The 15959-nt window shown below is 34.7% G+C and overlaps 1 protein-coding gene across 50 annotated transcripts in view; it reads right to left on the bottom strand.

The window, feature by feature from the left end:
* Positions 1 to 15959, bottom strand: part of RBM26 (RNA binding motif protein 26) — a 95131-nt gene that overhangs the window by 13594 nt on the left and 65578 nt on the right. For all 50 annotated transcript variants that reach the window (XM_074021254.1, XM_074021252.1, XM_074021251.1 and 47 more), the window contains 2 exons: positions 12265 to 12465; positions 9527 to 9613 (listed from right to left, as the gene is read on the bottom strand). In XM_074021254.1, the coding sequence (XP_073877355.1) occupies positions 9527 to 9613; positions 12265 to 12465 (288 nt within the window). The remainder of the gene's footprint in view (positions 1 to 9526; positions 9614 to 12264; positions 12466 to 15959) is intronic.

Below are 15959 nucleotides of genomic sequence, written 5' to 3' on the forward strand. Positions count from 1 at the left end.
TGTGTGTGTGTTACTGTCCCTCAAAACTTTCCAGTGGAACAAGACGTAAAGGTAGAAAACAGTGATACTGATGATTCTGACCCTGTTTAGGCACAGGCTAATGTACGTGCTTGTGTCTTAGTTTTTAATTAAAAACTTTAAAAAGTAAAACATTTTAAAAAAGTTAAAAATAGACAAAAGCTTATTGAATAAGAATATAAAGAAAGAAAATATTTTTGTACAGCCGTGCAGCGTGTCTGTGTTTTATGCTAAGTAGTGTTACAAGAGTCAAAAAGTCTAAAAATCGTAAAGTTTAAAAGTAAAGGTTATAGCAAACTAAGGTTAATTTATTATTAAAGAAAGATAAAATGTTTCTATAAACTTAGTATAGCCTAACTGTGCAGTGTTTATAAGGTCTAAAGTACAAGTTTATAAAATAGGATAGTAATGTCCTAGGCCTTTACATTCACTCACTAGCTCACCCACAGCAATTTCTAGTCCTGCAAACGCCATTCATGGTAAGTACCCCATACAGGTATACTATGTTTTATCTTTTATACGCTATTTTTACTGTATCTTTTCTATGTTTAGATATGTTTACCTACACAAATACTTACCATTGTGTTACAACTGCCTCAGTATTCACTATAGTTAACACAATGCCACAGTTTCGTAGCCTAAGACCAACAGGCTATACCATATAGTGTAGGTGTGTAGTAGGTTATATCATTTTAGATTGTGCAAATACACTCTGTGATGTGTGCACAATGAAATTGTCTAACAACACATTTTTCAGGTCATATCCCTCTTAAGTGGCACATGACTGTATAAACTTAGGTCTATTTCTGAACTGTATTGTATTGTATTAATCTGCTTTGTACTGCTTTTTAACAGTACAAACAGGACAGGCGCGGTGGCTCAAGCCTGTAATCCCACCACTTTGGGAGGCCAGACAGGCGGATCACGAGGTCAGGAGATCGAGACCATCCTGGCTAAGACGGTGAAACCCCGTCTCTACTAAAAATTACAAAAAAAAACTAGCTGGGCATGGTGGCAAGTGCCTGTAGTCCCAGCTACTCCGGAGGCTGAGGCAGGAGAAGGGCCTAAACCCGGGAGGCGGAGCTTGCAGTGAGCTGAGATCCGGCCACTGCACTCCAGCCTGGGCGACAGAGCAAGACTCCGTCTCAAAAATAAATAAATAAATAAAACAGTACAAATAATATAAATAATTTTCTAAAGTATGCTATGGCAGTGCTTCAAGAGTTACGCATGTACTTTAAAATTTCATTAAAATATATTTTAAAAAGTCAACTGTATAGCCATTTATAAAATGTTAAGGAACACCATGTTTAAACGTGCTCTACAGGATGCCTACTTGAGCAAGGAGGTAGTGGTCAAAAAAGATGAAAGTGGAGCTACAGGTACAAATCCACAAAATATGAAAGGGGGGAAATAGTATCGGATGAAGATAAAATTTGCCTCCCAATGCAAATGTAGCTGATAATCTAGATTAAAAAGATAACTTTTGAAAAAACTACCAAAGTACTAAACTAAAGTCAGAAGAGATAAACCTAAACCAATCATTTCTACAGAACAGCCTGTAAAGACACGTTTAACCATTAGATGCTGATAGTTTCACAAATGAATTCTATTAAAATTTTAAAAAATGTATTTCCAATGCAACTTATCTCAGAAAGCAAAGAAAAATGGAAACTTTCCAATGACAACTAACAGAGATACCTGACAAAAATATCCCTCCCAAAATTTACAAACCAATCTTACTTTTGAAAATAATTTTAAAAAGTAAAAAGAAAAAAAGAAAAAGAAGAGTTTAGTGATTTTTAAAAATACAATACTATGGGATTTAAAGTAGGAGAGAATGATTAGAAGCAGTACAATGAAATAAGGCAAAAAAAAATTCATTGTTATATAAACATCAAAAGGCATTATAAAAATCCATTTCTAGCCTGGGCATAGTGACAGAAACCTGTAATTCTAGCACTTTGTGAAGCTCGGCCAGGCAGAGTGGTTGAGCTCAGGAGTTCAAGACCAGCCTGGGCAACATGGTGAGACCCCAATCTCTACAAAAAATACAAAAATTAGCCAACCGTGGTGGCGTGTGCCTATAGTCCCAGCTACTTGGGAGACTGAGGTGGGAGGATCACCTGAGCTCAGGACATCAAGGCTGCAGTGAGCTGTGATCATACCACTGGACTCTAGCCTGGGTGACAGAATGAGAACCTGTCTCAAAAAAAAAAAAAAAAAAAAAAAAAAAATCCATTTCTGATCAAAAATCTTAACAGCTCTTAATGAAACAGAGTCATTTGTATTCTACCTTAAGACAAAAAGCCAGCATCACACATAATACTGAAAATACTAGAAGCATTTTCATTCCGCAAAAAAGTCAGTCACTATTATTACTGTTTTTAACATTTTTCTAAAGGTAAACAATGAAATAACAGAAAGTAGTAAGTGTAGAAATGTGAAAGGTAAAACTATCATTTTTAACCAATGATAAATTGGATGAAACCCAAAAAACCCGAGAGCAAAATTAAAATCATCAAATAGTTTGATAAGATGGCAGTTACATATTTAATAAAAAAAGATGAACAGTCTTCCTACATTTGAAGAACCAGTAGAAAATATTATGGAACAAAACATATCATTTAAAATAGCAATAAAAAGATGAATTATTATGGGGAAATTTATAAGCAATATATGTTGTCTATATACAGAAACTATAAGCAGGGAGGGTGGGAGACAGATGAGGGTTGAAAAATTACCTAATGGGTACAATGCTCACTATTTGGGTAATGGGTATACTAGAACCCCAAACCCTACCAGTATGCAATATACTCATTAACAAATGTGCACATGTACTCCCTGAATCTAAAACTTAAATTAATTTTTAAGAAAACCTGGCTGGGTACGGTGGCTCAAGCCTGTAATCCCAGCACTTCGGGAGGCCGAGATGGGCAGATCACGAGGTCAGGAGATCGAGACCATCCTGGCTAACATGGTGAAACCCTGTCTCTACTAAAAAATACAAAAAACTAGCCGGGTGTGGTGGCAGGCGCCTGTAGTCCCAGCTACTCGGGAGGCTGAGGCAGGAGAACGGCATAAACCCGGGAGGCGGAGCTTGCAGTGAGCTGAGATCCGGCCACTGCACTCCAGCCTGGGCGACAGAGCGAGACTCCATCTCAAAAAATAAAAATAAAAATTATAAATAAATAAATAAAAAAGAAAACCTTAACATTAGTAAGTAATATACACTGGCTATATTAAAAAAATTAAAATGCTCTTACAATGTAAAAAGTACTGAGAACTTGAAAGACAATGAGCTTTCAGAGGAAGGTTTGGTATTTGAGGAAAATTTAGTATTACTATGTTCATTCTCCCATAACTTAGTCTATCCTTTGAAAGTTTATTCAAAAGTTTACACAGAAAATAAACACTTAAAACATACCAGCAAGAGTCTGAAAGTGAGTAATAATTGGGTGTGAGAGGGAATCCAAACAACTGCCCTGACAAACTACTGAGATATATGAGAAAGCTAGTTTAATTAAAACAGTGAGAAACAGGCACATGAAGAGAAAACTTATCAGTGGAAGAGTCTGGAACACCCAAATAAACATACCGGAAATTTATATATTTCACATAAGCTTGGAAAAACTAGACTTAACTAATGAACCCAATAGGCCTCCTATTGCACTCCTTAGACCAAATAAGTTCCATGTAAATTTTTTAAAAAGTGAATGTAAAGTCTTCAAAGAAAAAAAAAACCTATTAAGAGTACTAGAAAAAACAAGGGAAAATGTTTATCATCTCAGATTGGTGAAAGCCTTTCAAATTATAAAAAAAGATTAACCGACAATTAACTCTTATTGTGGAAAATACAGCATAAATGAAAATTCATAAAAATATAACCTATGAGCTAATTTCCAAACATACAAAGAGCTCCTGCATCAAGAAAAAAAAAAAAAAAAAGAATAGACTACTCAGCAATATAATAGAATGGGCAAATGACATTAATAGTTGATAGACATAAAAACAAACAGCATTTAATTAAACGTGAAAATGGCTCAACTACAATCAGAAAAGTGAATTAAAACCTAAATGAGTTGCTATTTCAGTTTGATAAACTGAAGACAAAACTGATATCCCACTCCGATAAAAATGAGGACAAACTACACATCTATGGATTTTTTTCATAAGAAAAGTAGTAAAACCAGTATGTAGCATGCACACTATGGCAAGAGTGTTGCCCACATCTTTGGTGGGCAAGTAAGTATAACCTGTATGGTGGGCAATCTTCATTAAAATTTAAACGTACATATCCTTTCACCCAGCATGTTGGTGTCAGTGAGAAAGGTGGAAAAAAGTAAGACACATTAAGACCCATGAGATTAAGTAAGAACCATATAGTCTAGAATTAACAACCATCAGAGTAAATTTTGAATTTATCTTTATCTACTTGCATGTGTGTATATATGTGTATGTATTAAAAACTTTATAGCCCAAATTAAATCCAAAGTATCAGTATGAGCTCTAAATTTATTTCATCTTTATACATGTGTATATATGTGCATATATATATATATATATATATATATATATATGTTTTTTTTTTCACTCCCAGCTCTGACAACTGAGAAGGATTAGTGACAGTAACATACTTAATAGTAATGCATACCCCTAGTACCCAGACTAGTGTCTAAATACCTTTGCCTAATAAATAAACCAAAGCTCTTTAGAGAAAGGGTCAATTCCAGGTCTGGAAGAGACAGTGTTTAAAATGAACCTAGAACACCTATTCATACCAGAAGGAACAAAACTATCACAGACCACTCGGGTCCTGTCAAAAGAACTCAGGAGCCAACCTGTAGTCTCCTGGCCAAAGATGGAATAACTTTAACATTAATAACTGACAGCAATGGATTTGTACCCATAAAATATTTATGAATTTATGACTGCATAACACCAATCAAGCTATATCAAAATATGAACCTCATTTAGATCCTAATTTTTAAAAAGTAAACTTACAAGAAATTAGACAAATGTCAACCCTGACTGGATATTTGATATTTAGAAATATAATTTTTAGGTGTGATAGTAGTACTGTATTTTTTTAAGGCTCTATCATTCGAAGAGCCAACCTACGTGAAAAACTAAATGAAAAAAGAAGGAATTGAACCTCCAGAAACTGGTTCCATCATTTAAGGTTCTATCATCTAAAATGTTTACAGATGAAATGATACAATGACTGTGAATAGCTCCAAAATAAGGAGTGGGCAAGTTGTAGTGAGTGAAATATAGACGAAATAAGATTGGCCCTAAGTGGATAATTGCTGAAGCTCAATGATGGGCATGTGGGAATACATTTTACGATTCTGATTTCTATACTATAAAATGTACAAAAAAATTGACTTTTAAAGCTGAAATATTTTATTTAGAGGCTTCTCTCTAGTCTTTTGACTACTCTTACACACATTCATTCAAAGCTTACAGCAAATTAAGGAAAACAGGCATATACACAACAGAAAGCAAAAAGGTTAAAGATCTAACAAAGGAGGAAAAAACTATGAAAAGTAATTGTGGATTCCACATCTTACATGGAAAATGTTCTGGAAATAATTAAATTTGGAAAAATGTTGGGTGAAACAAAATTAAACAGGTTTGTTTACCTCTGGACTTAGTTCATTTAGACTACACTTCTAAATGGAATATAAAAATGCAGCCTTTCACAAACTTATGTGACAAGAGAATCCTTTGTTAGGGGATCTCTTGCAGAAACAGTGTTTTGCAAAAACTATGGAGAAAAGTGACTTGAGATATAGATAATCACCAAAGAGTAAATTGCAATCCTACGGTTCCTTACATTTTTAGTAACGATAATATAACTAATATATAAAAGAAGTCTAAAAGCAAGTTTATTAATATTTGTAATGTTATAGAATGTTAAATCATGAGTTATGAACACAAATACTTATAATTATATAATATATATGACCACGAATTTTTTAAAACATGCAAAATGTAATTTTTAGAAGCTACAAAGAAAAGACGTCCAGTTCTTTAACTCCTGTGTTCAATGCACATGGCTACTTTCCCACAAGCTTCAGACCTCAAGTTACTAATTCTGGTAGCACAGTGCCCATCACATAGCAGCACTTAATAACTATTAAGTATCAGTCAAAACACACACACAAAAACTCTGCTATGCACATAATTTGACTTCTTTTGGTTGAATCCATTTAGTAAAACATGATTCTCTTTCCCCCTATTTTTTGCTAAGATAGGGTCTGGCTCTGTCGCCCAGGCTGGAGCACAGTGGCATGATCTCAGCTCACCACAACCTCTGCCTCCTGGGCTCAGGTGATCCTCCCACCTCAGCCTCGCAAACAGCTGGGACTGCAGGTGCGCACCACCACACCTGGCTAATTTTTTGGTAGAGATGGGGTTTCTCCATGTTGCCAAGGCTGGTCTCGAACTCCTGGACTCGAGACCAACCCCACCTGGCCTCCCAAAGTGGTGGTATTACAGGTGTGAGCCACTGCGCCTGGCCCCTCTTTCCTTTTGATATAAAAAATTGCACCTCTCGGCTGGGCACAGTGGCTCACGCCTGTAACCCCAGCACTTTGGGAGGCCGAGGTGGGTGGATCATGAGGTCAGGAGATCAAGACCATCCTGGCTAACATGGTGAAACCCCGTGTCTACTAAAAACACACACACACAAATCAGCCAGGCATGGTGGTAGGTGCCTGCAGTCCCACCTACAAGGGAGGCTGAGGCAGGAGGATAGCATGAACCCGGGAGGCAGAGCTTGCAGTGAGCAAGAGCTTGCAGTGAGATCTCACCACTGCACTCCAGCCTGGGCGACAGAGCGAGACTCCGTCTCGAAAAAAAAAAAAAAAAAAATTGTACTTCTCTGAGTTTGGGACTATAGGTTTCATCTTTGGTCTGATTATTCTAAAACAGCAACTTAATTATTCCTATTCTCAACAGGATCTAGGGCTCCTACAAAGGTACAGTAACAATTCAGGGCAGAAAAGATAATATTCTAATCAGGTCATGGAAGAGACTGTTTCTTTATTCTTGTCTGAGTACTTATCCGACTTTAGTACTCTGGCATGCTGATATACAAAAAAATAGAAAATAAGGTAATAGGAACCATCTTCTAGGTAACAAGACAGAGTCAAACCATAAACCATCTTAACCTAAAGCTAGAAGGGTTCTGCTTATAGTCTTTAAAATGCTTCAATATTTTTCCTGAGGAAAATTTCTCACTTTTCAGTTATATATGAATGTCTCGATTACCTTATTTATTCCTGTACTTTCACCTTGAAATACTATGCATCTATTGGTTATAGAAAATAAATTCATTCACTCATCTAGGACAATGGTCCAGAAAATAAGAACAATGTAATATTTGAAAGTAAACATTGGCAAGAGTTGACAATTTTTCCTTGGGAAGTCTATCCTTTATTGCGAGTTTATGTTCTCCTACATTTTCAGTGTTAAAATTTCCTTTATTTTATATAACAATGGTGACAGTACATGACAATCTTTTTGTATTTTTAAAGTATTCTTCCCTGGCAAAATAAAAAATTGCCACCTCTATGACAAACACACAAATTTTTAAATTCCTAAACTTTACTGTTCCCTGAAATCCAAAAGTTTGAAGACCACTGCTCTGTATGTATCCTGCTTGTATAAGATAAGCTTCAACTTAATTTTCTATTCTTTCCAACACTACAAAATTTTAAGAAACTTTCTGGTTTAAGGTTATGTTTATGGTTTAACAATTTTTATAACTAAAAATCTAAACATTTATCATAGCAGTGGTCATTACTCTTTTTAGTCTATTAAGTAAATCCAACTAAAGCTATTTCCTCTAAATAGGTAACTCTCATTAGACCTAATTTGACCTTAGTTATTCTGTCACTTATTCAACCTTCCTGTAATTCAGTGTTAAAGTCTTCCTTATACATTAATCCCTGGTATTTTTGATTGCTATTCATTTTGAAAAATACATTGTATAAACATCTAAGGTACAAAAAGCAAGACCCAAGAAAGAAGGTATGTGTCAACAGGTCTCAGCCTATATTTCTCAGCCATGTAAGCAAGCAAGGGAAGTAGTACATATTTAAAGTTCTTACTAAATCCACAAATTTGGCAATATTTTAACCATTTGTACAGTAATAACTATCATTGTTTTACAATACCACTGTTCCCTAGAAAATACACAGAACATAACTACCTATCTAGCAATAGACTAAAAATTGTCAACTGAAGCCACCACTGAAAGTTAGTTTATTCTACACTTGCACTTAACAATACCCTGGAGAGAACATTTAATCAAAGATATACCCTTTTCAATATAACATACACACATACAAGAGTTTTAAAATCTCATCAATTTTAAATTAGTTTTTACTTTCACAAAAGATCATTAAAGAAATGATTATTCAAAACTAGCTTTAAAAAGAGAACACCCTAAGATCAGGAATTCCTGTTTTATAAAATAGTGTACTACCCCCTACCTTCACCCCCAAAACTAGATTAAGGCTCCAGTTGAATGACTTATCAGACCCATAGTCTTATACTGGTTACAATGCTCCAAAGGCAACTTCTATCAGGTAAGCAATGTACCACTGTGCTGGCAGAGAACATTCACTACAAAGAGGATAAATAAATTTAGAGGTTTTTTCAAAACTTATTTAAGTTGCAATCAATTTAAAACTTGTGAAAAGCATCCCACTCTTTCATTTGGAAAACTATTTCATCCCTGAAACAATGGCAAGGACAAAACAGTGACATTGTCTTCTCTATAATTCCTGAAGAAAGAACACACAGGGCAAAAAAGGCTCCTATGAATCCCCCACACCTCACTCCCATTTTCCTTTTTTTAAATCTTTGGAACCCAAATGAAAGACAAGGTTGCATATATTCCAGTCAGTCCTTGGAAAGACAATTCAAGATTGATGGTTTAAGGTAACCTTACTAAAAGTACCCTCAAAGTTAGAGGTATATACCATGTCTTAGGCAAAAAGTCACAGAAGTCTAGTTGGGGCTAAGCTGAACTAGGGACACTTCTTTTAGAGTTCACCCTGATGAGACCAGAAAGCAGCAGATGAGGAATGGTTAAGATGGGTAGACATTAGAACTGCTTGTACCTTATCCCTCACCACTCATTCGGCCAAAGCAGATCCTGTTTTGGGTCAGCTGAAAAAAAAGAATAATGGGTAGTGGGGTGGCCCTATCTACTATGAAAAAGAAAGAAAGGAGAATCCCTGGTATCTCATGACAACACAATTTGACATTCCACTTGGTGACTAAATACGTATTTTAATTGTATTACGTTATACACAGAATTGCTTAACTGCATTAGGACATTCTTTGAGGGCATGAATTCCACTTCAGGTGTTCTACCTATTATCAAAGCATATTATCTAGTAAGTTAAAAACAATTCATTTATATTAAAACTTAAAAGTAATACTTATAAATCATTTAAATCTGAATTGATAAATTATTTTGAAAACTTACTGCTTCAGCTTCTGCTCTTGTCTTGAATGTAATTACTGCATGAAGTGAAGAATCATCAATCTGACAATCTTCAATTTCACCATATTGCTTTAAATTAAAAAAAAAGTATTTCCTCCAAATAAATATTTTGAAATATCCAAAAATCCTAATGGTATTAAAAAACATTAAAATACTAATAAATATAACCCATAATATATACCAATTCATAATGGTTAACAGAAAAGTATAGTGAGCAACTTATTTTAGTGTTTGATATTATAAGATAAAAGGTGGTCCTATATTCCAATCTTACTCACAATTCACATTTCCCAGAATTAATAAGACTTATACTCGACTGAAGTATGCTTTAAATGAAGGAAATAATGGTCAAAGCCTGAGCTTTCTTGCTAACTTTCCTCTTATACTCATTAAACCAATCCCAAGATAAACTCTTTCTTAAGCAACATACTGAATCCTCAGAATTTCTATGAGTTTTTGGTATCATTCCCAACAAATGGTGAAAGAAAGAAAAAGAAAATTTAAGTTAACTTCCTCAAAGTTAATTGTTAATTACTGGGACGAGATTACGGTTCTCTTGATTCAAAAGTTTAACATTCTAACTGACCATGGTTTTGCTTACTACACACTCCACTGTACTTTATACTTGTTTAGAACATTTAAACACTAAAAACATTATATTATTCCTGTTTGTGGTTTGTTGGATTTTTTCCCTCATGTGTGGGAGGATTTTTCTACAAACAGCAACCTTTATCCCACAAAATTCTAGTCCTTTATATATCATTACCAATATCTTCCTTCTTACACCCCCAAAGTTTATAACTAATCTCCTTAGATCCACACATATCATAAAAATGTTCTGGAGAGCACAGTAAAGAGAATGTCCTAGAGCCACTAAGATTCTAGCTCTGCCAGTTATTAGCTGTGTAAACAAGTTACTTAACCTCATCATGCATCATTTTCTTCATCTCTAAAATGGGCATAATAAAGGTATCTACCTCTCAGGGTTATCCAAATAACTCATAATGAATTATCATAAGGCACTCAGAGGGCATACCTGACACAAAGTAAGTATTCTACAGGTTTTCAGTTATAATATTTATTACTATTACTACTGGTACTGGAATATACAGCATTTTTGTTAATCACAATTTGTAATAGTTAATGGCCCTTTAATATTACAGATATTAAATAATGTCAATTTTTTTCTTTGACATCCACCATGTGTTCAAATTATAGGTTGAGAGAAAGAAGCTAAACTTCAACTAAACTTAAGACTAATAATTTAAATGTGAACTTTGGAGTGAAATTTGAATGTCCAAATGCATGTCAGAATTTTTATTCAGAGGCTCTGAATACTTCTCCAGCCAAAAGAACTTTAGTCTCACCAAAACATACTCACAACAAACTCACTTTGTCTGTTTGGATTATTTTAGCACATTCGTCGTTAGTTTCCTGATTAGTTGTAAAACTATACACAACATACAAATTATCTGGATCTCCTTTCTCTTGTGGAAGGTGTGGAAGTGGGGTACACAGCAGGGAAGAGTTGGGCAAGATTTATCTCCAAGCTCCTTTCTAGTTCTCTAATTCCTTTCTTTATCCCTTCAAATCCATCAAGAACAGGACTTTAGATTTCTCATTCTTAAATACTAATCATTTTGGTTATTTCTTAAACATAAACCATTTCTGTCAATATCTGCTTATGTCCCGACAAAATATCTGTAACTGCTGCAAGCCTCCAATAACACCTAAGTCTGAATTTTCAAAAGGTTAAATCATTTATGTACCTACCTACTAGCTTACCTATTCTTTAAGATCTAAACTACAGTTTTACTACTTCATGAAACTTTCCTTTATTGTTTTTTCCATCATATGCCAGTGTGATACTTCTCTAAGTTACTAAAGTACTCATAGTGCTTAATAAATTATAATTTCATTATAAATTATGTCTGTAGTTTACTCTGTGTTAAACTGATATATTTAAAAGCCTTGAGGATAAATAACTGATTATTTCCTTCATATCTCCAGAGCAACTACTATTAAATATAATGCTGAGGGTAAAACTGATGCTTAGTAACCAACCTCTGGGATACCACTAAGAATCACAGCATTTGGGATGAAAGGGTCATTCAGCAGGTATAATCTTCATTTTGAACACGAGCCTAATAAATCCCAGGAAGTCCAGTTAAATAATGGATTAACAGAGACTAGAATCCCATTCTCCCTTCTTGTAGGTCAATCTATTACCATTAGATAAAGTCTTTTGCATTACACCCTGACACAGACTAAGGCAACTTCTAGATCATAGGTCAAAATTTTATCTTGTTTCAATACTGGGTCAGCTAGATCAAGAATACATTTTTAACAAATACAAACCCTATTTTAATTTTTAAAAATCTGGATGGCCCATGCAATATGTTAACTTTTTCTTTAAAAGTAAATATCAAATAAAACTAAACTACAAGTCTTCCCTCTCTGAAATAATAAAGTTTATATTGTTCACTTCACAATACTTCATGGCCTACTAAGTGTAAGAATAGTAATGTCTCTTCTAGATAATTACACAAATCCTACAGTTTGTTTTTAAATTAACAAAAAAATTAAAGATTATTCAAACGCTTTGTTCAGATTAACGAGTTGGAATTACTTATGTCCTTTTCATAACATCCTCTTTAAATATGTCTACTATCCCCAGTGATGATTATCAGTATTTGTTTTGTTGAGCAGTAAGAAAGTACCGCAAAATGAGGAAGAAGATCTTCTCTATCGCTCTCTGTAAATGCAGAAATCTCCAATGCCCTGGGACGGTGATCCACCACAGCATGACCAGGCACACCTCGTCCTCGCCCTCGCCCCCTGCCTCGGCCATGAACTGCACCTCGACCTCTTGAATGAATTCCTCTGCCCCGACCAGATGAAAGAATCCCTCGCTTGGCAGCCTAGAAGAGATCAGACACACAGGTTAAACAATGCTGCGATTACTAACACAAGCCAAGCATTACACTCTGGCAGATAAATAAAACTTTGATGCAATTTGACAATGTATTCAAATGCTCTATAGAAGGATCACATAATTTAAATCGGGATTTTAGTTTGGTGAAAGTAAACGTAGGTGGCTAGTAAATTGAAACAAAAAAATAACACTGAGGCCTTGGAATTACTAACTGTGCCTTTTTCTAAGTTCTTGCTCTCTAAGATATCAGGATATATCACCAAAAGATCAGCAACTCCTGATTTCCAAGTATACAGTGTTAAATGTTACTACAGAAGTCAGGCTAATCAACAGATAAATAATACCTACATTCACAATAAATATTTTTTCCAGTTATGATTTTCAAATACAATGTTTCTATTTGTTTGCCAGTTGACTTCAATAGGTACAGTTATCTCAAATAATTTTAATTACTTATCTCTATCATTATAGAACCATTGTAACATATTGATATTCTACCACATTATTCTGTATGATGACAGCACACCATTCCTTCATTCCACAAATACTTAATGTGCACTTTCTGTGTACAAGTCTTTACTCTCAAAAAACTCAAATCCTAAGTGTAAAGAAGCATTAAACAACTAAGTTATGGCCGGGTGCGGTGGCTCATGCCTGTAATCCCAAAACTTTAGGAGGCCGAGGCACGCAGATCCACTGAGGCCACAAGTTCAAGACCAGCCTGACCAACATGGGAAAACCCCATCTCTACAAAAAATACTGAAAATTAGCCAGGCTCAGTGCCTGTAGTCCCAGCTACTCGGGAGGCTGAAGCAGGAGAATCACTTGAACGCGGGAGGCGGAGGTTGCGGTGAGCCGAGATCGCGCCACTGCACTCCAGCCTGGGCGACAGAGCAAGACTCCATCTCAAAAAACAACATGAACAACTAAGTTATTTAATTGTATTAATGAGAAGTGACTCAAAAAGTGAAGAAATGCTTTAAGATTTAAAAAGAACTTCAAAGATTTGCAGTGAATAACCCACTAGAATGTATGTCCCCTGAAACTATTTTTTTTTCCATTTTATTCTCTGCTTTATTCCCAGCAGTAGCTGGTGGATTGTATTTAATACTTGTTCAATGAATCAAAGGAGGAGCAAAGAAAAAGGTAAGAATGAGGTAGGGGTTACGGCATGAAAAAAAAGCACCAACACTGAAAGAAATGTAATTTCCCAAAGAATGAATATAATTCAGTGTAGTTGGATGGGGAGATAAGCCTGGAGACAGGCAGAGTCAGATTACACGTAACTTTACGGATCATGTCAAGGATTTTGAGTTTTATCCCAAGAGCCATGAAAATAAATTAAAAGATTTTAAGCAGTAAAAGAGTGATGTAACCAAATCAGTGTTGAAGAGGATATTCTGGCTAGAGTTTTAAGAACAGAGTAGAAGGAAGAAAAGAAGCTGGGAAACCATTCAGTATGCCACTACGAAAGACCGCAAGAAGGAAGTCTGGACTACAGTAGTGGCAATGGAGATAGAAGTAAACGCATTTAAGATACATTTAGGAGTAACATATGTAAAATTTGATAATTAATTAGATATAGACGCTGAAGGAAAGGGGAAATGAATTAAGACTGCCAGATTTCTGGTTTGCTTAACTGTACAGATGGGGTGTAGGAGCAAGATAAGCAAAACTCTGAAGATGTTGAGTCTTAGATGTGAGATACCCAATGGAAGTGTGAAGCTGGCACAGCTGCCAAATCTCTGCTAGTATAAGTATTTCAGTTTCTTCATCTCAAGACAGTTAATCTTAACATTAGCTAAAATAATCATCTAATATCCAAATAATAATGCTAAGTGAAATAAGCCAGGCAAAGAAAGACAAATACTGTATGATCTCACTTATACATGGAATCTAAAATGATGAAACTCATAGAAGCAGACAGCAGAATGGTGGGTACTAGCGGCTGTGGGGGCACGAAGAATGGAGAGATGTTGGTCAAAGTATACAACATTTCAGTCAGATAGGAAGAGTAAGTTCTAGAGATCTATTGTACAGCACTGGTTGGTGACTACAGTTAATAATAATTATTGTATAATTGAAAATTGCTGAGACAGCAGATTTTAAATGTTCAATTTTCATCAAAAAATCACAAGTATGTGGGGTGATGGACATGTTGGCTTGATATAATCACTTCACAACTTATACATATATCAAAACATTTTGGATTATCATATATATAATTCTTCATTTGTCAGTATAACAAAATAATACATAATAATAAATTTTAAAGGTCAAGGATTAATATTAGTAATAGAACAGTATATACAAAAGTATGCTCTGAGGAATATTAATGCCTCAAAATGCTCCTTGAAAAGGGGGGTCCCTGGACAAATAAATTTGAGTAACACTGAATACTTAATATGTATTTTTAGAGATTCAGAAATTAAAAGCCTCTAAGAAACCCCACAGTAAAAACGCACATCCAATACAACCTGTTCTAAGGTTATATTATTTAGCCTAAGAACCTTTTTCACTAGTTTTCTATTAACAACTAATGGAATTACTGTGGTGAACGAACACACTCTGGGAAGTACTGCATTACTGCATAAAACTAATAATTACTGAAAACTAAACATAAGCCATGATAAAGGAAAAACAGAGAATGTCATTCAGTGTTTAGCTATGTTATAATAAAAAAGCAAAACACAGAATAATAAGGAATTTTGTTAATGCTATTATTTGTTTAAATTATGGGCCAGAATTTTGAAAATGATATTTTGTTTCAAAGATTCCACCAACACTGGCATAAAATTGCTACAATGGGAAAAACACAATTTCTCTGTTAACATAAAAAAAAATATTTTTCAAACCTTTTTTTTCCCCCAAAAAATATTGGGCAGGACACACATGCAACCACTTCAAGTTTCCAGAGAATACAAAGGTATACACATTTAGGACAACATCCTATGGCTTCCTATGACTTTCAGAGAAGACAGAGCTTTAAGGCAAGTCTGGTAGCTACTAAAAGTTAAGTCTTTAATACCTGGATGATAGTATTCAAAATAGATTTCTACCATGTCCAAAAAATGATCAAGTTGCCAACAAATTCAGAAAAAAGCATTAATCTCAGACAAAGCTAAATAATCTAAAGTATAAAAATCTTAAATTCCTGTATCAAACCACAATATAGACATGTGCCAACTGTATTAATGACGTCAATGTCTATTTCAAAATACAGTTCCAAATTTTGAACATCGTCTTGCTATTCAAAAATTCTCATGTCATATAACAGGAATTAATTTCACCAGGAGTTGTTTCTTATATAAATAACCATCTAACTAAATTACAAGAAAGCAGTTTATTTCTCTTTTCTAAACATCCACAGCACCATCTATAGGCAAAACTCAAGTAAACATATTCTTCAAAATAGTTCTCAATATAGTTCTCCAACTAAAACTGTCATACAGCAACTCAATTTATATGCAAAGAATATCT

Source organism: Macaca fascicularis, chromosome 17 (assembly GCF_037993035.2).
Source record: "Macaca fascicularis isolate 582-1 chromosome 17, T2T-MFA8v1.1".
Taxonomy (NCBI): Eukaryota; Metazoa; Chordata; class Mammalia; order Primates; family Cercopithecidae; genus Macaca; species Macaca fascicularis.